The sequence below is a fragment of the Perna viridis genome, chromosome 12, assembly GCF_037379345.1.
Source record: "Perna viridis isolate PV_CMFRI_1.1 ecotype Kerala chromosome 12, ASM3737934v1, whole genome shotgun sequence".
NCBI lineage: Eukaryota > Metazoa > Mollusca > Bivalvia > Mytilida > Mytilidae > Perna > Perna viridis.
The window spans coordinates 30,479,109-30,502,644 of NC_142456.1; the positions used below are offsets into that span (position 1 = coordinate 30,479,109).

Here is a 23,536-nt window from a genome sequence, read left to right on the forward strand (position 1 = left end):
AAGGTGATTTATGGTGTAGAAAAACCCATGGATCAGACGATGCTTTTTTTGTCTTCATATGCTGTATTTTTATGTGACAATAGCCTTCTCTGTATTTCTGTACTTTTGAGAAAACTATATTTTAATCTCCGACTGAAATCAACCAAATCAAACTAAAACAAGAACGATAACTATTGCAAGTACTAATTACATGTACAATATATGTATATAAATTTTATCTCAAAACACCAACTCCCAAATGAAAAACTAAGATTGGTTAAGTAATATATAATGGGTTCTGAACTAGAAATGAAACTGAATTCAGTGCATTTTGCACATGCATGGAACAAGGCATGTCTGATTTTTATATAGACTGATACTTAATACAACCATTCTATTTTGCTTTTAGATTAGTGGTAGATTAAGGCAAGTGTCCTCTGCTTTTCTAGAAATACCCATTTAGTTGTTCATTTATCATACGCATGACAAGGGCAGATGGAAGAGAATAGGAAAACTATTACATCGTGAAGAAGGCGGTTGTCATGCTGCAAGTAAATACTCCATAACGATTCACGTGTACATGTTGACGGCCATAAAACTTCTGTAGAGCGTTGACTTAAACCTTGTAGCAATATAACTTAATTCCAAAAGCTTCATTTTAAGGAGTCTAGTACAAAAAATCGCGTAGATTCGGGAAGCTCTGGCATAACGTAGGATGTGTGAAGAAAGACTCCAAATGAGGTGCTAAATGGATGTTGCCGAACAGGAAAAGAAAATTGACAACACGGAGTGCAAAATCATCGCGTTTATTCACGAGTTTTCTCTTTTCTCATTTATAGAACAAACACTTAGATAAAAGGATCTAGCTAAACAATGGTCCTTCTTTGAGGTCAGATTAGCAATAAAGTAGGTTTCTGATAATGATTTTCTTTACAAAGTATGAAGTCTCTCTGCAAAGTACTACGTATTTGTATGTAGATAATCCGTCGTTTTTAGTAACAACGACGTATAATGTTTTTGATTCTGGATTTAAAATGAGTTGGGGAATAGTTGTACAAAGGGTTGAACAATCACAAATCTTCATGTCATTATATTGCGAATGATAATCAAGCATTGAGTGTTTCCTAAATATTCTTAAATTCTTTCAAATTCTTTAGAATCCAAATTGAATTGATACACTACGGGAGTTATAAGTGCATTGGAAAGACTGAAGACTAATGTAATTTTATTCTCAAATGACGTAGATATTTAGATACTTCACATTCTACCGAAAATGGTAAAAAATGTAGAATTTATGATGAAAAATGTCATTTATTGTACTTAGTACATGTGTATATAAATTTATAGTTTCAATGTGTAGTTCATTTTGCATTCCCTTTCAAAGAACATTTTTCTTGTTCATTAATTTCATACAATACTACTTCCTGGTCGTCAATGTCAATTTCTGTACTTTTTCGAATTCCATAGACAAAATACACTACCAAACCTGTAATGAATATACAAGAAAAAGTGTACTTAATCTTCCATATTGTTATATTATACGAAATGTTTGAGTATAATTTAGGGTTTTTTATACTAATTATATAGAGTTTATTATTATTGTTTTAGCTTGATAGTCGCACATATAATGAGGAATTCAATCTGGGAAGGTAAAAATAATGTGACGGAAATTGCTGATTTGACTAAAATGTAAAATGACGATAATGATAAATGGTACTCACCAACGAAAAGCCACATACTGAATCGAAGCCAAGCTTTATAGGAAAGTGCTGACATCAACATCATATTCATAAATATTGAAAGCAGAGGCACAAAGGGTACATACGGAGTTTTAAACAAAAGTTTTGATTGGTTATTAGGTTGTTTCACTATTGCAACTGTAGAAACAACTAAAATTATCACAGATATTAAGAAGCATGCGCAGGCCCACCACGATCCGTCGATAAGAGCGTTGTTTGCAAACACCACAACAAATGAAAACACTGTTGATGCCACAATGAAAATTATAAGTGAAACTGAAGCCGTCATTGACGTAGAATATGTTGGTTCTGTTGAAACTCCCATTGGAAGTTCGATCAGACTATTAGTACTTCCAACTGGTGTGGCATTCACAATGCTGTCCATTTTTTGATACGTACTGTCCCTAGGCTTTTTGGTAATTGAAAATTGACATTTTTGGTCGTGGCTTATTCGTTCCAAAATAGTTTGTTTTGTGTTCTTTTCGGATATCATCTCTTTACAAATGTTGTTGTTATAGGCCATAAATGGAGCATACAAAAATTCAGTACTCTGTTGATCGTCAATAATATCCTCATATTCTTTTATTAATCCCAAGTTAGCTGCTTGATAACGAACATTAATCACGCATATTGCAACACATGAATGGGCAATTAGTGTACCAAGTGCTAAAAATTGTATCAGCATATTCAATGTACAGAACAAAGAAAACACACTTGATAACAGCAGAGGAATAAATGCTAGTGTGATTAAGTTTTGTCCAGCGTCTAATTTAGGCAAACAACATGGGTAAAGTGAACGGTCAGTTTTCATTGCAAACATTATTCTTGTAACTCCATGTAACGAGTTAATTAGAGCTGTTGTCAACCCCAACAATCCGCCGATAGAGAAAACGTAGAACGATCCGTTGACACCTTTTGACTGGAATGACTTTGGTATGGCAGCAGTATCAGTAAATTTGTACCACGGGTATGACAGTGTTAAAGCTGCCGTTACACAAACTAAAAGAATACACGAAAGAACATTTGTTGTTGTGATAGCACTTGGTATCATTTTAACAGGCTCTTTCGTTTCTTCTGTTGTTGAACAAATTATGTCAATACTGGAAAAAATGCAGAATAATGTTGATGCACCAGCTATTACCTGAAAAATTGTACAAATAGAAGTATTTATCTACAAATAGGAATATTTATGTAAAAAAAGAAGTATTTATCCTTTTTTTAAACTTACAATTTTTACATTTTATTCTATCAGATTCATGATCTTTGTTTTACGAATCATTTTTACGTCCAATTTAAACTAAACATGAATTCGTTAAAATCTTCTCTTAATTGGACAAATGAATGTACAATTCATTTTGTCTGTATTTAGTTGTTTTACTTTATACTAAGCCACGATTTGGTCGTGTTATGCATCTTTCTTAATTTTGACGCATGACGACAATTTTGAGTATTGTGTCGAATTGCATAATCTTACTACCGAAAAAACAATCAATTTCAAACATCAAGATGCCTTACTAATCCACGACCTTAAGTTTCATCTTCAATTTTATTAATTGACTTGTTTAATGACACAATATCGATAACAAAGCACACATGAATTTGGACAAAACTACTTTTTTACGACATGAAATAAAAGTACATTTATTTAAAAAGCACATTTACAATGTAAAATATCTCCATGTTGTATCTTATGTTTGATCTAGCGTATTCTATAGAATACGCTACAATTAATCAACAACCATAAAAAATAAATAAAATAAATAAATCAATATAAATGAAACAAAACACCTTCACATTCAGTCGTCGGTTCAACCAGTTTCCTTTTAACACAATGTTTACATTGTAACTGGTTCTTTGCAAACTGTGTAGTTGAAGACTTGATAAGTAGATAGAACACTGGGGCATGTATAAGTATACTTGAAATTATTGCAGTAGCCATAGAGAGTTCTAAACATATGATACTAATTTAGGCCCTCAGTTAACAGTTTACTATAATTTGGGATTCGAGAATATATATTGAAATTAAATCTATTCAACGGAACCGTTTCTGGTCCATTTCTCAATTACATTTAATTTGTTCATTATTTAAAAACTGTTCTTTTGACAAATATAAATCATGATGCGTATCATAGTCAATATTGTCACTAATATCCCTATTTATTAGATATTGACGTTTACTTAGAGTAACTCTAAATCGGGTATAATAGAATCTTCAGGTTGCCTTTATAAACAAACAGTCAAAATCAATTTCACTTAAGTAGCACTCCAGCTAAGGATTATGCAAAATGTGATTCATGGGTAAAAAGCCTACATATTTTTATTTTTGATATTTTGTTTGAAATGTCATAGTAAACAGAAATTAACATGTGGTTTTTCATATAACCCGTGCTCTTTAGAGATAAAAATTATATAGAATGCACTGTAGATTTCAAACTTAAGGGAGATAACTCTGTAAATGACGCTCAAATACAATAGAATCTGTTGGATTTTCAATGTTGATTATCTCCTAAGAGCAGGCAGATTTGAATGAATAGTTACACATTTCATAGTATAGACCCATAAAATAACTTAATTACAGAAATAAAAATATGTAGCCTTTTTTGGGGTATATCACATTTATCAGATTTTGCATGATTCTTACAAAGACAGCAACTTAATACGTTTTGTTTTGGTCTTATATAGATATAATGTCAATATCATATGAATGATATATTTGCTATCAATATCAACCGTACCTTCAATACAATAAATGATTGTATGTTTAGGATATTTATTGACCTAAAACTAAGTAAACAATATGTTATTTGTTTTTATATGCCACTTATATTATGCGTTTGTCTATAAATTATGACTACACAGGGGGATCCTGTTTGGGATTTTCTTCAACAAAATGTTTTAATTTTGGTTTAGTTCTTTCTGGTAAATAATTAGTTTTGTATATGGCAATCCAGATTAACAGAACTGCGAAAGATGATACAAATCCTTAAATACAATTTTATGACTTCATTAAAACGATCAAAACAAATGATAACCAAAATGAATTTTCATTTTACAATTTTATACATTGCCAAGTTTGGACGTCGTATTTTAAAATTGCCACATCAGTTGTTTTGACTTATTTTTGTAGAAATGCAAGTAGTGTACTATTAAAATGAAAACAAAGTATAAACAATAAGATGACCTTTCTACATTTATTACATTTACAAATCTTTTGACTCCATATATAACGTATAATGTAACCGAAGTCACAACAGCTATTTATTATACTGCATCATTCACGATTCTCTTGACCAAGTACTTAAGTACGTATTCCATCATTTTAATTCACAAGGCCTTAATTGACCAAAATCACTTCTGTCTCAGCCATTTATAGAAATAATAACAAAATTGCCAGAAACATCTATTACTTATCCAATTAATATAAATCTCATTCATCTCTCTGTAAATAATTGCAAGATTTGGCCCTCAGACATTATTCAACCTCTAATAGACGGAATCCTGTTATTACCGTCAGTTTGGTAACGTAATTACTCACTAGTTATGGATTCATACAATGTTGCATTATTTAATGTTATTGCTGAAAAACAGATTAAATTATTCAATAATTCTAAGACATTTGTTTGTTTTTGACGAAAGGATGGGACTAAGATGTCACCTGTCTGGTCTTACATTTTTTGTAAACTAACCATCAATAAAAGATCAAAACGTATGTTCTTTTTTGCGTTTTAGCTTTTGGTCTAAACGAGTGATCGATTATGCAACAAAATTGATTCAGAAAAAAAGTAACCAAGGTTAATGCTTGTGGTTTCGCTTCATGTATGTTTGCAATCTCATACTTTTTAAAGCAATTTTTTTTAACTAAACGAATAATGATCAAAGTTAATGTTAGTTTGTTTTAATGATGCTGTCTTTGTTCATTTATTCATACACACATTTGTAACTCAACTATACTAAATGAGTATTGATAAACGAGAATTGACAGACGAGAATTGTCTTTCTTACACATGTTTACTAAAAAGTTATAGAACTGATTATTTCAAGTAAAGGAAAACTATTGACAAACTTTACGACAAATGTGATGGCTTTTCATTCAGAACTTTCCTTTCATCTGTGGCAACATCCCTTCACAGCACCTGCGTATGCAGTTTTCGTATCACAACTTATACGTTATTCCAGAGCTTGCCGTAATTACACAGACTTTTTGTATCGTGCTAGACTTCTTATAATAAGGCTTCTTGAATAGGGTTATGTTACAACAAAATTGAAGTCATCACTACAAAAGTTTAATGGTCGTCATCATGAACTCGTGGATCGTTACGATGTATCCATCTGCACCATGAAAACTGATTTGTTCGACGTGTCATAGTTTTCCATTTCTCTATCGTCTATCTCGGGCTTGACTTTTTATGAGCAACTCGGTGGATATTTCAAGGAAAGCAGAGGACGCTTACCCTACGGCTGCACTTGGTCCATGGTCCCAGTTTTTGGAGTCCGAGTTCAATTTTGTTACTTTGTAAGTATTATTTCAGTTACTTTATATTCTTTGTTGTGTTTGCATGAATGCCATGCCTGATTCTTTTCTCTTGGTTATATTCTTTTGATTTCCACTAGAATCTTGGTTCCTTTGATTTCTTTTCAAGTAATTTGTACACTAAAATAAAGACTGTAAGCATATGGCTTAGCAATAATTTTTACTCGGCGTGTTTTTTTTTATACCTTTCCCGAATATCGGCCATAATTCTAAATCCCAAACTAAAAAGAACTACACAAAATATTCAAATGAAAAAGTCTTGAAGTAGAGAGATTGATTACATTTAAATTCTTATTTTTTTTTCATTTTTTTAATTCTTGAATATAGCACATTTTCCTCCAAACAGTTTAAATATTTTATTTTTACACTCCCAAGATCATAGACTTTTTTTGTCTGGGATGACGGTTGGGGTTCTTTGCTCTGGTCTTATTTATTGTCCATGAAAAAGACCGTCAAGTTGCTCTGTTTGTATATAAGTTGTTCAATAAACCAGTTTTTATTTTCAAATGTAGTTACATCTTACTTTAGAAAATTATAAGAACACCTTCACAAACACAAATTGGAAAAAAATAAGATAAAAGATTACAAAAATAATCCTTATTAGCATTAAAATAATTTTTTACCGTACTTACCCCAGTCAACCCGAAAGGGAAGTAACCTGGTGGATTCGTCCAGTTCTCATGTTTAACATGAAAGAATCCGACACATATGATACAGAATATAACAAGACTATTTAGGATCGTCAAAAGGAACGACAATGTAGTATACATCTGTAAAAAATAAATTGAAAGAGTAATCAAGGGAATCAAGGTTATAGCGGTAATCAAAAGAACGTAATCAAGGGACAAAGACCAGACATGGAAAACAGACATACACAACAAAGAACATAAAATAACTAAAATCATACATACAAAGTGACAAAAGCAAATGGGCAACTCGGACTCCACTAAAAACTGGGAGCATGGACCCCGATGCACTGGTAGGGTAAGCGTCCTCTGTTTTTTTAGAATTAATTATTTCAAAGAATATGGGTTTTGCCTTTTTATTGATATTGCTATATAGACTGTGGCCTTATTGTGACATGTTTCATCCCGCTGGGATTGTTATCAACGTGTCATGGTTTTCCTTTCCTCTTTCGTCTACCCAAGACTTGACTTTTTACGAGCAACTTTGCGGCTGTTTCTAGAAAAGCAGAGGACGCTTACCCTACCGATGCACCTAGTCCATGCTCCCAAGTTTTAGTGGAGTCAGAGTTGCTCATTTGCTTTTGTTACTTTGTTTGTATGACTTTAGTTACTTTATGTTCTTTGTTGTGTATGTCTGTTTTCCATGTCTGGTTTTGGTCCCTGGATTACATTCTTTGATTACCGCTATAACCTTGATTTCCTTGATTACTCTTTGACATACTAACCATACCCATTTTTATATGTCCTTCTTTTGACTGTTTCGTTAATCATTTGCCCAGAGTTTTGCCTATCAGCTCGGCAACTTTACCCGAAATTATTAGATTGTATAAGAGCCCATCTGATGAATTATTTCCTTGTGTATAGTAATCATATGCCTATTTAGACTAAAAATGTCGTTTTTTTCTATATTACTGATGAGCAATTTAAGATACGTTGTTACGCATAAATTTGAACCATTTTGATTGGTGACACTCATCATCGTCAGCACTTACCTTTGAGGAGCACAGAAATAGGGCACCTATTAGAAGCAGAATCCCACACGACACAAAATCTGGTGCATTTGTGAAGTTTTCATCTCCCGGTAGATAAAGAGTTTTGTTGAAGTAGCTGAAAAGAAATTATGCATTCCTTTCAAAAACTTTTGTTTTCACACTTTATTTAAGAAAAAATGAATGTCAAATGTCTAACTTGAATTTATTTTCATTTAACTTCAACGCATTGATAAAAGGTGCAATCTCTATTTTGATTTTTCCCTTAATTGCATCTGTATTGGACTTGCAGATATATTCACGTTTACGCCGTACTCTAGAGATTTGAGCTTATCGGTAAAGTCTAGTGGTTATTGATAATTATGAGCTTATCGGTAAAATATAACAAGTCTAGTGGTTATTGATAAATTTCAATCTTGCATACAATGATATTACTTTTTATTTCAACTCCTATGATCTCGAACTTATTTAATCCTGAAGGCCTTGTACTAAGGAAGAAATCCTTTAACTGTCTTGACAAAAAAAAAAATTAATAATAATAATAATAATAATAATAATAAATAATAATAATAAGCTGCTTGCAAGTACCTGTTGATAGTTCCATTCAGGAGGCCATCAAAGTATTGACTCCATGCCTTTGCTGTAACGGCAGCAAGAAGAATATATTCAAGAAGCATGCTCCATCCAACAACAAATGCTGACAGTTCCCCCAGAGAAGCATAAATGTAAACGTATGATGAACCTGCTTGTGGGAGACGGATGGCAAACTCTGAATAGCAGAGACCTTAAAATAGCATTAATTTCATGATAAGGTGAAATAGTAATATTGTTAAACACATATGTATCTTAGCATTTGTTTTCTTCCGTTATTTACCTGCAATATTAAATTGCATGAATCTTTATAATGCTAATTTTTCTGAATAAGAAGTCGTTTTTTATTAATTTTAAAAGCATTTGATCAGTTTTTAAGTAGATAGTTTTCCACACATCTTGTTTGAAATTTTTCAACTTCTTGTTAAACTAACCGCAAAATATACAATGAAATCATGTTTCAACTTCCAGTACATTCTAATGTTTATCAGTAACTGATAAAATGAATAAATTATCAATTCTGAAGCAATCTTTGAAGAATTACCACAAAAATGCTTACCCGAAAGGAAGGCAGCGACTCCAGCAATAAGGACCGAAACGACAGCAGAGGGACCTGCCTGATGTTTAATAACGTAAGTAATAATAACATAGACTCCGATACCTAGGCAGCTACCAACGCCTGTAAAATAAGTCAAACCTACGTTTCAAATAATTTTACGGTAATATACTAAGTTACTACCCTAAATTAATCCTACAAGGTGGAATGATCCGGCCAGGGAAAGCTATATATTTATTCAGCCTCCTAGCAGGCCGAGCGATCAAGTCGCTGGATTTTGTGCAGGCGGTGTTGCCATAGATGTCACAGCGGTACGAGTTCGAGTCCGGGGAACGCAAGACCAAGTATTTGCTTCGCAAATTTGACAGTTCTAACATCGATGGGAGTTTTTAGACCCTTTTATATATATATTTTACGTGTACATTTTGTTATCGATCATAATGTCAAGTCTTAATACATGAAGTGATTTCTAACAACAGTATGCATCCATTAACTGGTTTTGTTCACTTGCAAATGATCATGACACTCGGTAGTCTATAGTGTTATGTAATGATTCATCTACATACATCAAAGTTAATTTGTATATGCAATTTAAAAATGATAAAATCACCGATATCTGATCAAAACAAGTTTTACTTTCATCTGCCAAACTTGATTATTATGCGGTCAGAGTAATGCAAATGAATTTCAACTAATGTCAGGACAATTTGTTCGGAAAAACCATCCAACTCTTAAAAGTACAATAGATTTGTTGTGCATAAATTAAGTTTTTAGTGCAGTGTTTGCCGTTTTTACTTTTATCAATGAATATTATATCATTTCAAAAGTTGCCACTTTTTGGATAAATAATTCAGAGGCAGTTTATAGATTTATTGCATTTGTATTCGTTTATGCGTTAAATATAGGATAAGGTTACAGTTTTGTAAATGTATTTCAACAAGCTCTTGCTCATAACCGGAAGTTAGGCTTATTTAAATATGTATTGCAGGTATATTTGTTTCGAAATCTAAACATTAAAGGAATATAGCAGACACCTCGATCATTATGAAAGAAGAACGAATATGGTGAAACACAACAAGTACGTCAGAATCCGATAAGGAAAAAATATATATAAGCACATATCATGGTGAAATTTGAAGGTAGCTCTATCTCTAATTGATTTCAACGTTCCTTTATGTCATTGTTAGGTAATTGAACACCTGTCTAAACTGAGACAATTTAAAAGTTGTATTGAAATAACATTTTTTTCTCCTGGTTTCAGATCCAAAATTGGAAAAGTTTACTGAAGCGTCAGAAGGAAACTTTTTTTCAGTTTTTCTTCATACAATGAAACCTGTCTTAACCGTATCCCTTTCAGACTTTAAAGTTGTTCGGTTTAGAAAAGTCAGGTTAAGATGAATTAAAATTGATACAAAGGGACTTAAAGAAGTATCTGTTTTAGACAGGTTTTCAGATTATTTAGGGTTCTGTTTAGACAGCTTTCTCTGTAAATGCTATAAGAGTATGCAATTCATTCTGAAATAAAAATCTCAAAGATTTTTATATCATAGAAACCACATGGACTATACTTACAACATAATAGAAAATAAATTTCGGATGACACTTATCGGTTTCTTAATATATCGTACCGATTTTAATCACTTTTTTGTCTATCTTAATGATAGAATTTCTTATATTGAATAATGCAACATAACTATTTAGTTTTCGCTCTTTATCGTGTTGTTTTCCGAATGATGCCTATTTAATATATGACATGTTTGTAGTAGCTTTGGCTAAAATGAAGTATAAAAACTCAAACACGGAGTTAATCTCCGGTAATGAGAAACAAATAAAGTAGTCGTGAGTTACCGACCAACTTATCAAACGAAAAGTTCAGCATTTTGAAATAACAGGAAGGAAAATTGTAAAACTGCTTGTTAAAATTGTCATAATTTACCTTTTCTCTTTTGTCTACCCTGGACACTTTTCCTACCGGTGTACTCGGTCAAATCCCCAAATGTTTAGTGGAGTCAAGGTTGCTAACTTATTTTTGTTTCCTTGCACATTTTTTCTTTGGTTATATCATGTTCTTTGATGTGTATGTCTATTTTCCGTACCTAATCTTGGTACCATTCACATCACAATTGAAGTCATAGATTATAAAATTATCAAATCGCCTTCTGCAGAATTGAAAAAAAAAAAACGAATGTAATTTTCTCATATCAGCATGCCCTTACATTTTTTAGTAGGTTTGTTGTTAGGGGGACAATTGTTGTAAAAATGAGCCATGTCAGACCTTAAAGCATTTAGAAATAATAATTATTGCAACTATCAGAACACAAAATTAAGTAAATGTTTAATGGAACATAAAAAAAAATCAAACAACCGTATTATCAAATATTATAATTATTAGTTTGGTCTAGGATTTGGATAAAAAGTTCCTATTGTGGTTTGAGATAGAAAGTTTTGTCCAAAGGCGTTTATAAAACAAATATAGCTGCATCGCCGAATGGAATTGCACAAGGAGACGCGATCTATGAGACTTCCTTGGCATATTCAAGTAATAAGAAGAATGTAGAGGGGTATTGTTAATCGTTCAGTTTTCTTCATGAGGTCATAGATTTGCTTAGGAAAAGAAACCGATACGTACCAGCTGTTTGAAAATTATCTTGATTATCTTTTATTCTAATAAAATAAATATCGTTTGCATGAATTACAAGTCCACATTGACCAGAACGAAAAGCGAAAAAAATGTAAGTACATAATTGCTTCCACCTCAAAATGCATCCCATGGTGTTTATAACTCTATAGTGATGTTTTGTCTTTAGTTTGGACTTCCTCAAATTTAAGTTTTGGACAAATACAAGTGTTCTATAAAACGATTGCCTGCTCAGGCATAAAATGTAAGTATTTAAACCAATAAAAGTGCGTTTTTAATGATAAGGGTAAGTCGATAAAGACGTATAGAAAAATGAAAAAAAAAACATCATTTACTAAATCATGTTGATGAATAATACGGATGCTTATGAATTTGCAGAGAAAGTAATAAATATGAGAGTAAAATCAATTATTTGCAATATTTAATGCCAAAAACCTTTTTGCAAGCTCATGATCATATCTTTTCCCTGGATACGCATGTTTAAAAAAACCATAAGTAATCTAAAGATTATATGAATTATTGCATTTTAATATTATAGCAAAAAAGCAATGAATTCGTAGAAATAATTTATTCATATATTACAAAAGCTTTAAATCTATGTAAGTATAATTTTTAGGCATCTTTATGTAATTTACAAACTACACAGTTATTGGGACATGACACATAGTTAATCTTATGAAAAAACACTAGTTTGTCCTGCACGTATTTACAAAGTAACACTTAATACGATAAACAACGGTTTACTTTGAACGACAATGGAAAAGTGACAAAGACTTAGAAAGGTTTGGAAGGGACAAATAACTCTTTTCAGATAATAAACATTATCTAGAAACCTTACCAATGTGCCACAGGTTTGCTACAAGTTTAATTATTATTTTGATATTTAATTTAAGTGAATTACCACAACTTGCAAAAAATCTATAATAATTATTAATGGAAACTAGAAGTAATTATTGTCTACCTAGAATAAGTACTTTAAAATGACAGTACTAACTGATAAATAATTCGCTGAAGTTTCCAGACAATAAATTTTAATTGCAACGTATAGATCGACACCATCAAATATTTATAAATGATGGTATCCTACTACAATAACTCAACATCTGTGATGATATTTCATAGTTATCTTCACAAATAAAAAAAACTCTTGTATCTTAATTGTTTATATTTGTCAAAATTTCGTAAAGAAATATGCACAGAATAATAGATTACTTTTAGCAATTGAAGATCGTGAAGCCATTCAGATATAATTGTTAATTCTACATCAAATGCGTTAATAAACACCGTCTACATAATATATAGAAAATAAATAAGAAAATATGCCCATTGAAAAATTCATGCAAATTAATTATGACACATGAAACGAACAGCAAGAATTATGAGAGAAAAACAAATATAATGACAGATGAGAATATAAAATGGTCTTAATTTCTTATAATCATTCATTAATAACTTTTGTAATAATGTCATAGTTTGGATAGAATGGAAAAACCCAATTCAAATTTAATGTCATGTTTTCTCTTTCATTTTTCAACTTGCACTTTGATAACGAAAACAAATAACAATAAATTTCGACTTACCTATTCCTAAAAGATCAAATATATTTAGGTTTCTTCTAAACCGGCTTATCAAGAGCTTTTTTTGGTCAATTGTTTTTCTTCTTCCAAATGCTTGAAAAAGTCTCCTGCAGTGATCCATCTGAGAAAAAATATAAATGAAAAAAAGTATATAGATATGTACTGACTATTCATAACATTGATTTTTTTCTCACTTTTACCCTTTATTATAATGTTTAGATCTAGTCTACAATCAGGTATGATAAATAAATATTTCTTTCTTAGTGGTTTATCATAATTGGATTGCCGTTACTTTTTTTGGTCATAGTTACTTGCCCTATACCGATCCGTTTGCCGTAAAAGAAAATTTATGAATCTAATATACAAATAAGTTTGCTCTTTCCCTGAGTTGTTCGGTTATAGTCATACAAGTTATGACAAAACTACTGACACATTCTATTCCATAACTCCGTAGAATAAATAGTTAATCCCAAAATTATTTAAAATTCTCACCACGACTCAAATAACTCTCCGAAGCGCAGACTTATACCTCCATTGTAGACTTGAATGATAAAATTACACAATAATACAATGTCATGTATCTTTCTCCGTTAAAACTTACATAAACATGTTATGATGATTTAAAGCTGAGTCAGTGCAATGCACCTTTAAGCACGAACGTCAATCATATGAATAACTAACATCGATGAAAAGCTTTCAAACTTTTCCGGTTCGTTTTCTTACTACGGGCATTTATTAAACAATGTTAATATTACATAATTATACCCATGGGATAGATTATTTAGTTTTACATGTTTTAAAAGCTTTATCATTCTGTGTGGTAATGGAACTATCGAATTCAGTTGAAACTTTAATACATGTAGTGTTTTTTCTGTTTGAAAAAGTGTTTCTACAGCCTTCCGATTCATAGTCTCTTGGCTTGGAAAGATAAAGACGTACAGCTGATTGTACAAACAAGGCAGGATTAATGTATGCAATCGTAGTTAAAAAGATACTGCCAAATGTTTTCAATTAGTAAAAATCAGTTATTATCACTTCGATTAAAATCACTTTTGTATTGTTTCATGAATAAAACACTTCGAAACAACAACAAATAGTTTAATCGTTGAAAGACACACCAACATAGCATTTAAGCCGTGATTGTTAATATTCTAAAACCGACAACTAAGAATAGTTTCCTCATCACCCTTCATCAGACACGCTCAAGGTGGACTAAAACAAATTTTGAATTGAAAATGCATGCATGTTGTTGTGCCTGACATTTGAAGCTGCAATGAAACATATATTTCAGAAGTATGTACACTTATCATCTTTCATAATACTGAAAAAAAACTGATCCTACAACATTACATAAGAGACGAAATCTGGCACTTATATTAGGCAGAAAAAAAAACACGTTATCAATACTTGTAAAACGATATACTGAAGCTCAACATTTATCTCACTTAATCTTACGTTTTCACGTTTGTTGACGTGCGAATTCGATTGGAAAATATGAAGCAACTATAGAATGAAGACTGAATGAAGACTTTTACATGTGTATTCTTATGGGATATAGAATAGCTCAAGTTGCTTCAAACATGATTTTGTTGTATAATGATGGCCTGCTTCTTCCTTACAAACCATAACCTGATAAATGACATTTACTTGTCATGAACTGCAATAACATAATTCAAACATGCCTATCTATTGCATGTAGTTATCCTGGTATATGCTCTTTTTGTACCAAATATATCTGGTATAATCGAACTTATTCTTAATGCAACTTAAGGAGTTGTTTTCGATTTTGATAAAAGGGATGATAAAGCAACTATAACATCGTCTCGTTGCCTGAATATTGGAGCAGTTTCTTTTTATATTTTTCTCCGTCCTGTCTGTTTTTGGAAGCTAAATCGTTGTGTTATGGACATTAGCTAACATGTATCTAAAAAAATTCGTGAAAGTCAGCACGATTCTATAGTTGTTGAAAAAGGCTGTCTAACATTAATACTTATTAAAAAGTTGATAAATTTCTTATCGTATCTAACATTATTTTTCTACTGAAGCTTTCTCATCAACACATATTTGAGGACATTTTGAACCAAACTGTGCACTCTATCGAAATAGTGAGGATGGGTTCTTATCGCAAAAACATAATAAATAAAAAAAGAAAAATATTTGACCTTTCAGGTATAGGAGATTTTACACCAAGTTAGGTCTAATCATTTAATACAGTTAACCGTTACACATTAAAGAATTACTTTTCTTTTATACGAAATGTTTGATTATAACTTTATAAGGGCAATTTAAAATTCCCTAATTATTTTAATCTTCATTTTTCCTTTGAGGTGATTAAAAGAATCACCCAAGCTAGATGATTGTAAATTTTATGAACACATTTTCTGTTTTTCAATGAAACTATTTTTTTGCACTTATAACGTAATTTTTTTTCAATTAATTTAGCCAACGAAACTTAACAAATTCCATTCGACTTGTTTTTTTAATTAATTCTATCTGAACAGTATTGTTTTCTTGACGATACTGTTATTACTATTTTATTTCCCCTCAGTGTATTGATTAGTCTATGATTTCAACTATGAATCTTTTGTCCATGAAATGTAATAAATATGATACGTGAATACGGTTATAACGATATCAGAATTCATTCGTGCCATTGATTTTCGTTGGCTGAAATAGGGGTCTCTCGCTGATGTCATGGTAAAACATATACATGATTGTTTGGGAGAGTTAATGATGCAGCTCGGTTCTAGTTTTACCATAACATGTACTTCTTGTGCGTATTCATACCTAAGTACCCGATGTGCACTCCTAATCCTAACATTTGTGCATGAAATTTTAATTTTTCACGAATTCTATTCCCCGAAAAATACCTTTAATCCCATTTATTCATCATGACCTGAAATTATGGATTTGCACGTGTTCTTATTCGTTCATTTTGTAGCATTGTCCTTGTGATTCCAATGTTTGAATAGCAAATACGTACTATGTTTTTCTGTTTGTTATTTTGAAAGAGTAATCAAGGGAACCAAGGTTATAGCGGTAATCAAAAGAATGTAATCCAGGGACAAAGACCAGACATGGAAAACAGACATACACAACAAAGAACATAAAGTAAATAAAACCATACATACAAAGTAGCAAAAGCAAATGAGCGACTCTGACTCCACTAAAAACAGGGAGCATGGACCAGGTGCACCGGTAGGATAAGATGAAATTTAGACATTTATTTGCAAATGTTACGTTCTTTTGATGATGTGACTTTTTTAGACGAATTCTTTCTTAATTGATTCGAGCTGAAGTTTTGGTGTTTTACTAATGTAGTCAATAACAAACAACATTATGACACAGAAATTTAACACAATAGTATGATTTCGAAATCGAGATTCATAATTATTTCCTCAACTTCCTCGCTTTTTTCCATTCCAAGTATGAAATGTGATTTTGTCAGTCCAACCACAATAGAGGCATACCATATTCATGTTGCAATTATATTATTGATGTGCGTGATACTGATCTTATCAATTTGTTCGCAGACTGTTCTTTTGAATTTTTTAAATTTTTATTTTCATCTGATCGTGACATCGTTTGATTGACTTTTCTTAAAGTGATTTAGCGATTATTTAGGTGTTGTCAGCAATATCTTTTGAAAGGCATAAATCTGTTTTAAAATTTATGTCATTAATGCATTGCATACAACAATTCATTTGCACCAATACAAGACATATTGTTCGTAATCACGACGAAAATGATTTAGACAATGGATTTCAGCTTTATTTTTTTGTAGGAGGGATGCTGCCTCAGTGAATAACAAAAACAAAACAATAAAAAACAAAAACAAAAACAAACAAAAAACAAAAAACAAAAAACAAAAAACAAACAAACAAACAAATAAAAAAACAAATAAAAAGAAAGAAACAATAAAAAATAAAACAATAAAAAAGAAATTTATTCCAGAAATTTTTTATTTACTTGTTAGTACATTTGCTTTGGATTTAATCAACGATTTAGATTTATCTCAAATTTCAAACCTGATATAGGGTTACAACATCACGTCCAGTTTGTCCCGAATCTCGATAATAAGAATAATGAATAAATGATATATAATGACGTAATTAAAGACAAAACGCGTACGGATTGAATTCAAGCGTTTAGTGCGATTTTTTTTGTGAATAAACCTAGCAACAAATAGTATTTGTGTATAATTACCATTCAAAGAGGTCATTAGTGATACTACCAGCATTGAAGTGAAAACCTAAGTCACAGTAGGACAAAACCGACAGTAAAATGCGTCAATAATTAAATAAATAGTGAAAGCGAGTTTTGGTGTCTTTCTTCTTAAGTCTGGTTCAAATGCAATGAGAATAATTGAAACAGTTACTAATCCTGTGTTTTAATTACATTTCTGTGTAAGAATCTGGCAATTGCTGGCACTGGTGGTCATTATTATTTTTAATTTGGTCTTTCTGCATCAAACATATTCAATTTAAAATTTATCCTGAAGCATCTGTTGTGTTGATATTTGACTGCTCATATAAGTACATTTCAACTTAATATGACCTATCAATATCTTAAAAAAGCAATTTTAACAAACACCTTGATGATTATTTCTAAAGGTAATCGATATGAATATTTAGGTTATGCTATAAAATCTGAATTTTGTTTCATGAGCCATACCTTATGCACATTTTGCCAGACTCTAAAACAGACAAGTGCTTATTTATCAGTATGTTTTGTACCTAATGTAATCATCTATAAATAAGTTTATATGTCATGAAGTTAATGTAAGGCACTTTCACTATTTACATTCTTTTAAAATACATGAAATATGAATGTCCAACATAAGAGGAAAACTTTTCAAAAATCTCATTGACGATTTTCAAGCCTTCACTTTGAGCTAATCTGAAAGCATATTTATTTTAATTTGCGAATTGAATTGCTAATCAACTATTGGGCCTATTATTTAAAACTCAATTTGCGCTGCTTGTTTAATCAAAGGGATTAACAATACTCCGTCAACAAAATGTTTGTTTTCACAAATTATTGAATTGATAATAATTGTTTGTTTTGCAAGATAATATGACAATAACAAAAGCATGAAACAAAAAAAAACAAAAAAAGAAAAAAACAAAAAAACAAAAAAAACAAAAACAAAAAAAAACAAAAAAACAAAAACAAAAACAAAACAAAAAACAAAACAAAAAAATGAACCACGAACGAAAGGCAGAAATAAATAATCAATATCCTATTTAGCAATTCCAATGAATTGTTTGAAGCGATATAGTTTGATCTCAAATTTAATGCTTTACTTCATATAATGCAACTGTACTTGCGAGGTAGAAATGGATTGATTGGTTGTGCTTTAACGTTCTATGGCAGAATTATAAGACTTTTAGGACGATGACTTTTGAGCAATCGAACTGAACTACACATCATTCATACCCATAGCAAATCGGTTGTCACTCTATCATAAATATCGTGTGGTTTGCGCAGAAGCAGAGGCCACCATTTTCAAGTCTTTGGTGTGGATTAGACGGAGAGCGAACCCAAGACCTCACACTTTCAAGGCGAGCATGCATATTCTGAAGCAATCGAAACGGATTTGTTCAGTCTATTGATATACAAACTTATATAGTAAGCATGGTTTTTCCAATTTTCTCCCACTTTATTGAGGTCTTATAAAGGTCAAATATATATTACCTGAAGCTGTTACCATTTGAATTTATGTAATAATGGAGTTTAAAAGTAAAAGCCAAGCCCTAGGGCCACAGAACCTACAAAAAATACTATAATAGGAGAAAATTTGTAGTTGTCATATATGACATCTCGTTTTCAATTTGAAAGAATTTGATTTGAGTACAATGGTAGTTAAGAAATTATAAGACTAAAGTATTTTAAAAGTGTTGGAGACCATAATAAAAGTCAAAAACGGTGTATTTATGATTCCGTAAACAAAGACTAAACTTGGAAAACATACAAAACAAAATACATAAAACAACTTAATTAAAACACACACATAGAAAGAAAGAATAAATGATGAAAACGAACTACACAAAAGTAGAAATATAATTGGGTCCACCTTTAGCAAAAACATAATATTCTCTTACGATAGTAATGATAAACAATACACAATTCTCCTATTTCAACCTTAAGATTTTTAATTATCGATGCATGTTTGTTTTCTCAAAAGTTAAAAGGAAGCTACTTCTGTACATAATGAGGTCTTCATTCAAAGACTTTCCGTATTTATGCTGACAAATTCAAATCAGGAGATCATGATAAAAAAAATATAAGGTATTTGAATAATCTGTACATTTTCAAGATCTCAAAGGAAACTTTCAAAGTTTGTTTACGTTTTCGTCTTAAAAACTAATAAGGAATTCTATACAATACCACTATAACTAACTTTCTATTGTGTTGTATACAACACTTTTTTTGAAAATGTAAAGGAAATTATACTGAGTTATGCATCATGCTGAATATTTGAATTATCAAAACATCCTTAAATGACAAAAGCATTTATTTTATTTAAGTTTGTATAAAGAAAACAAAATAATATCTATACCAAAAGTGTTGTTTTAGGGGATTGATAAAAAATTGTAATATCAACAACTGTCATATTTTTCGAGCTTGATGGAAAGCGTGCTACTTAAGAAGAATCGCCTCTGGTTTGTCAACTTTGCCATGAAATGCTTAATTTTATGCCAAATTCCCATCGTTCAGGCAAAACATTAGTTTTTTTCCATACAAATAAATCATTTATTCATAGCCGATTCATTTTTCAGAAACAGTTGAGTGGAAATGTTTATGACTGGAGTAACGTTAACACAACTGATCCCCATAAGGCATATAAAATTAAAATTACAAATGTAGTTGAATTCATTTCAATAATTTTAATCCTGGTCTTGAATTCCCAGGATAGGGATAGGAAGTGACTTGTTTGATAAGGTTGTTTTACATCATTGAGCAATGGTGATTCTGCAGAAGTGTCAAGCGATTAATTATTTAGGATTGAAAAGAATAGAAAATCAATAGAAAAAAAGAACGGATATGATGAAATGCAACATATGCATCAGCGTATAACCTTAATACAAAATAGTAAATATTTTCAGAAATCACAAAAATCACCACAAATCAACTCATACGTTATGACAGAGCTTGTCGGAACTACACAGATTTTTTGTATCGCGCTAGAATTTTAACAATTAGGCTTCTGGAATAGGGTTATGTTGCTACAAAATTGAAGTCATCACTACAGAAGATTTGTCGTCGGCATCATAAACTTGTGGATCATACGGTGTATCCATCTGTGTCATGAAAACTGATTTGTTCAACGTGTCATAGTTTTCCTGTCCTCTTTCGTCTACCCCGGACATGACTTTTTATGAGCAACTCGGCATGTGTTTCTAGAAAAGCACAGGACGCTTACCCTACCGGTACACCTGGTCCGTGCTGCCAGTTTTAGTGGAGTCAAAGTTGCTTATTTTCTTTTGTTACTTTGTATGTATGATTTTAGTTGCTTTATGTTCTTTGTTGTGTGCGTGTGTCTGTTTTTCATATCTGGTCTTTGTCCCTGGATTACATTCTTTTGATTACCGCTATAACTTTGGTTCCCTTGATTACTCTTTTACATCAATCTCTTCTAAGCATCAAAGTTACTTTGATTTATTTTATTCTATTTCAAATGAAAGCTTGAAAGGCTTTGATGAAATTAAATATGATGTAAACATATCACTGATTTCAAGAGTAATGTCCCATATCCTAGGTCTTTCTCCTTAAACAAATCTAAACAGACATTTAGATAGGTAAGCCATGAAGGCCCCTAATAACAAATCCCGTTTGGTTCTGTTTCAAATATTCCAAATGCTGAAATTCTGTGATTACGTTCTCGGTGATATTGAAAAAATACTAATATGTGGTTAATCGTCTATATTCTATGCAAAATACATTATGAATCTTCTCAAGCCGATGACTGGTTGTTCAAAAGATTCATCCACTGGACAAAAGCTATCCACTGGATAAATCTTGTGCAATCTATACAAATAATCTAGAGGATGAATATTTATACAGGGAACAAAGTTTTGAACATCTGGGCCTTGGTGTAAAAATGAACCTCAAGCTTTGAAATTATGTATCGAAATATACCCTTGTTGTTGGTACAAAACAATTGGCCTGTATCTAAAGAAAAGAAAAGACCATAACTATTTTGGCTACTTGTCTTCTTACCTTTGTTCTAAAAGGCACTCCGCGACAAAATGAATCAAGTCATATTATTAAGTGTCAGAAATAGCACATTTTATGACATTGTCAACAAAGACCAACTTACGAATAATCACGTTGCATTTCAGCTGTATCATTCAATTGCAATTAGTAGTCAAAGTTCTTTTGCCTACCTGAGCTTTTTATATTATCCTAAAAACTAATCCACAACCGAGAAACAATTAGAAGACTTGTATATCAACGATATCACGATCTCTTAGTGAAACATATCACCATCGATTTATCAGACATACAACAGTTTATCAAATGAGACTTGTAGAGAAAGATTCTATTTGACGATCAACCTCTATAATGGATGTTCGGTAGCGCAATATAGAACCAATCAACGTTGTCTAGAAATATTTTATTCTAATCGTATTCTGGTTTTGTATTAGATTTGACGATAAATAATAGAAAAGGTTGTTCCATGAATATTGGTAAATTTGTAACCGGGCGTTGTGTGTTTGTTGGAAATGTTGTAATCCTGTCTTTTGTTCAAAAAAAGGTATTTTGCTATTTTATAAGTTTGTGCAAGTTATACAGTAAACATAACTAAATGTTGAAGTTAGCTTTCACTTTCATTGCGTGCGTCATTTTTAGATAGAAACTGCCAATTCTATGTTTTATATTTTTGTGTTTCCTACCTTTCAATTATTAAAAATACATCACTGTTAAAAATTATTCTATGCATGATTGTCATAGCTGTCTTTCAGTCTATTGTGTGTAGAAGCACGTGGGGGTCAAATATTTTTGGGGTTTTGAATTTTTTTGTTTCTTTATTGTCTTTCTTTGTGTTTTATGTGTTCTCATGTTTTTTTTTGGTGTTCGTGATTATGATTTAGTTGTTTGTTTTAATTTTATTTTTGTTTCGAGACAAAATAATCATAATAATAACGATCGTAGACTAGGCCATTGTATTGCTTTTGAAGGAAGTTTGCATACATCGAACATCATTTTTTTTCACATTCTTTTGATCTCGACTACAACTATATTTTCAGTGCGGTATGTCGACTGCACAGGGACAATGCTGACAATGAGAGGTAGAATATTGATATAATGGAGAATTCGTATTAAAATACCTTAATCAAACGGATTTTTGTAGTTTCATTTTTAGAAATGTAATCTCCCAGTTTTTGTTGAGTCCAGGTTGCTTATTTATCATTGCTTCTTAATACGTATTATTTTGGTTCTTTCATGTATTTTATTGTGTCTTGCAACAGGCTGATTGAAACAATTTCATAGTGCATTACCCGATACATTATTTATTTAACTTTTTTGAAGAATTATATTCTATAAAATACTACCATTTATGTTAATGATCAGAAAGGTAGCATGCATTAAAACTGTAAATTGTCAAACTTGAAAGCTTTAATTAAAATATCTCATCGTCATCATATTCAACATTGAAGTATCTGAAAAACAAAGTATACTATTTTAGACCATTTATAGCGTAACATGTTGTAACATTCGACTGTGAATTTAAACTGGAACTGCATTTTTGGATACAAAATATAAACCTTTTTGTAGCTTTCCAGAAGAAAAACAAATGCTATAAAAGGTACAGTTTAAAAATTACATATTACATTTCGGTATTACAATTTTTCAGTTGAAAGCATTTTGAATGTAAATGGGAAATCTGTTATATTGATATCATACCCCTCTCCCGTATAACAACAAAAATAGTGTTTTCTAAGTTCTACTATATTATCAATGATCACAAAAAGGACGGCTCAGAACTAAAGCTCAATATATACCTATGGTCAATTCAAACAAGTACGAAAATGTCAGATTTTAGTATTTGAGACATTCATCCACTTCCGATTTGACACTGCACTTGGTGGGTTTCATTGGTGTGTGATTTTGCTTCACATTTCAATATTTTGTTCGTTTCGAGTGCATTTTGTACAATTTTCTTTTTAAAATCTTCCTATATATTTGGTTGTATGGCTTCTGATGAGATCGTAGCCTTTGAGACGTGTACAGTACACCGGAAT

The 23,536-nt window shown here is 31.3% G+C and overlaps 1 protein-coding gene across 3 annotated transcripts; it reads right to left on the minus strand.

The window, feature by feature from the left end:
- Positions 1-867: 867 nt before the first annotated feature.
- LOC148601991 (high affinity cationic amino acid transporter 1-like) lies at positions 868-21,833 on the minus strand. Of its 3 annotated transcripts, none has more exons than XM_088556036.1 (8): positions 21,677-21,833; positions 13,290-13,407; positions 9,075-9,194; positions 8,513-8,708; positions 7,928-8,042; positions 6,882-7,019; positions 1,701-2,859; positions 868-1,465 (listed from the first exon to the last, which is right to left on the minus strand). In XM_088556036.1, the coding sequence occupies exons 2-8, from the start codon at positions 13,405-13,407 to the stop codon at positions 1,341-1,343; spliced, it is 1,971 nt and encodes a 656-aa protein (XP_088412162.1). In that variant the 5' UTR covers positions 21,677-21,833; the 3' UTR covers positions 868-1,340. The 3 variants fall into 3 exon arrangements, with proteins under 3 accessions (XP_088412162.1, XP_088412164.1, XP_088412165.1); XM_088556038.1 differs by lacking the exon at positions 21,677-21,833 and adding an exon at positions 13,779-13,870; XM_088556039.1 differs by lacking the exons at positions 13,290-13,407; positions 21,677-21,833 and adding an exon at positions 11,008-11,708.
- Positions 21,834-23,536: the final 1,703 nt, after the last annotated feature.

Excerpts from the sequence above, each read along its gene's own strand:
- LOC148601991 (XM_088556036.1), bottom strand. The coding sequence starts at position 13,407 with ATGGATCACTGCAGGAGACTTTTTCAAGCATTTGGAAGAAGAAAAACA. Across the intron at positions 7,020-7,927 it reads TATTTCTGTGCTCCTCAAAG|ATGTATACTACATTGTCGTT; the intron begins GTAAGTGCTGAC and ends TATTTTTTACAG. Across the intron at positions 1,466-1,700 it reads CAGTATGTGGCTTTTCGTTG|GTTTGGTAGTGTATTTTGTC; the intron begins GTGAGTACCATT and ends TATTCATTACAG.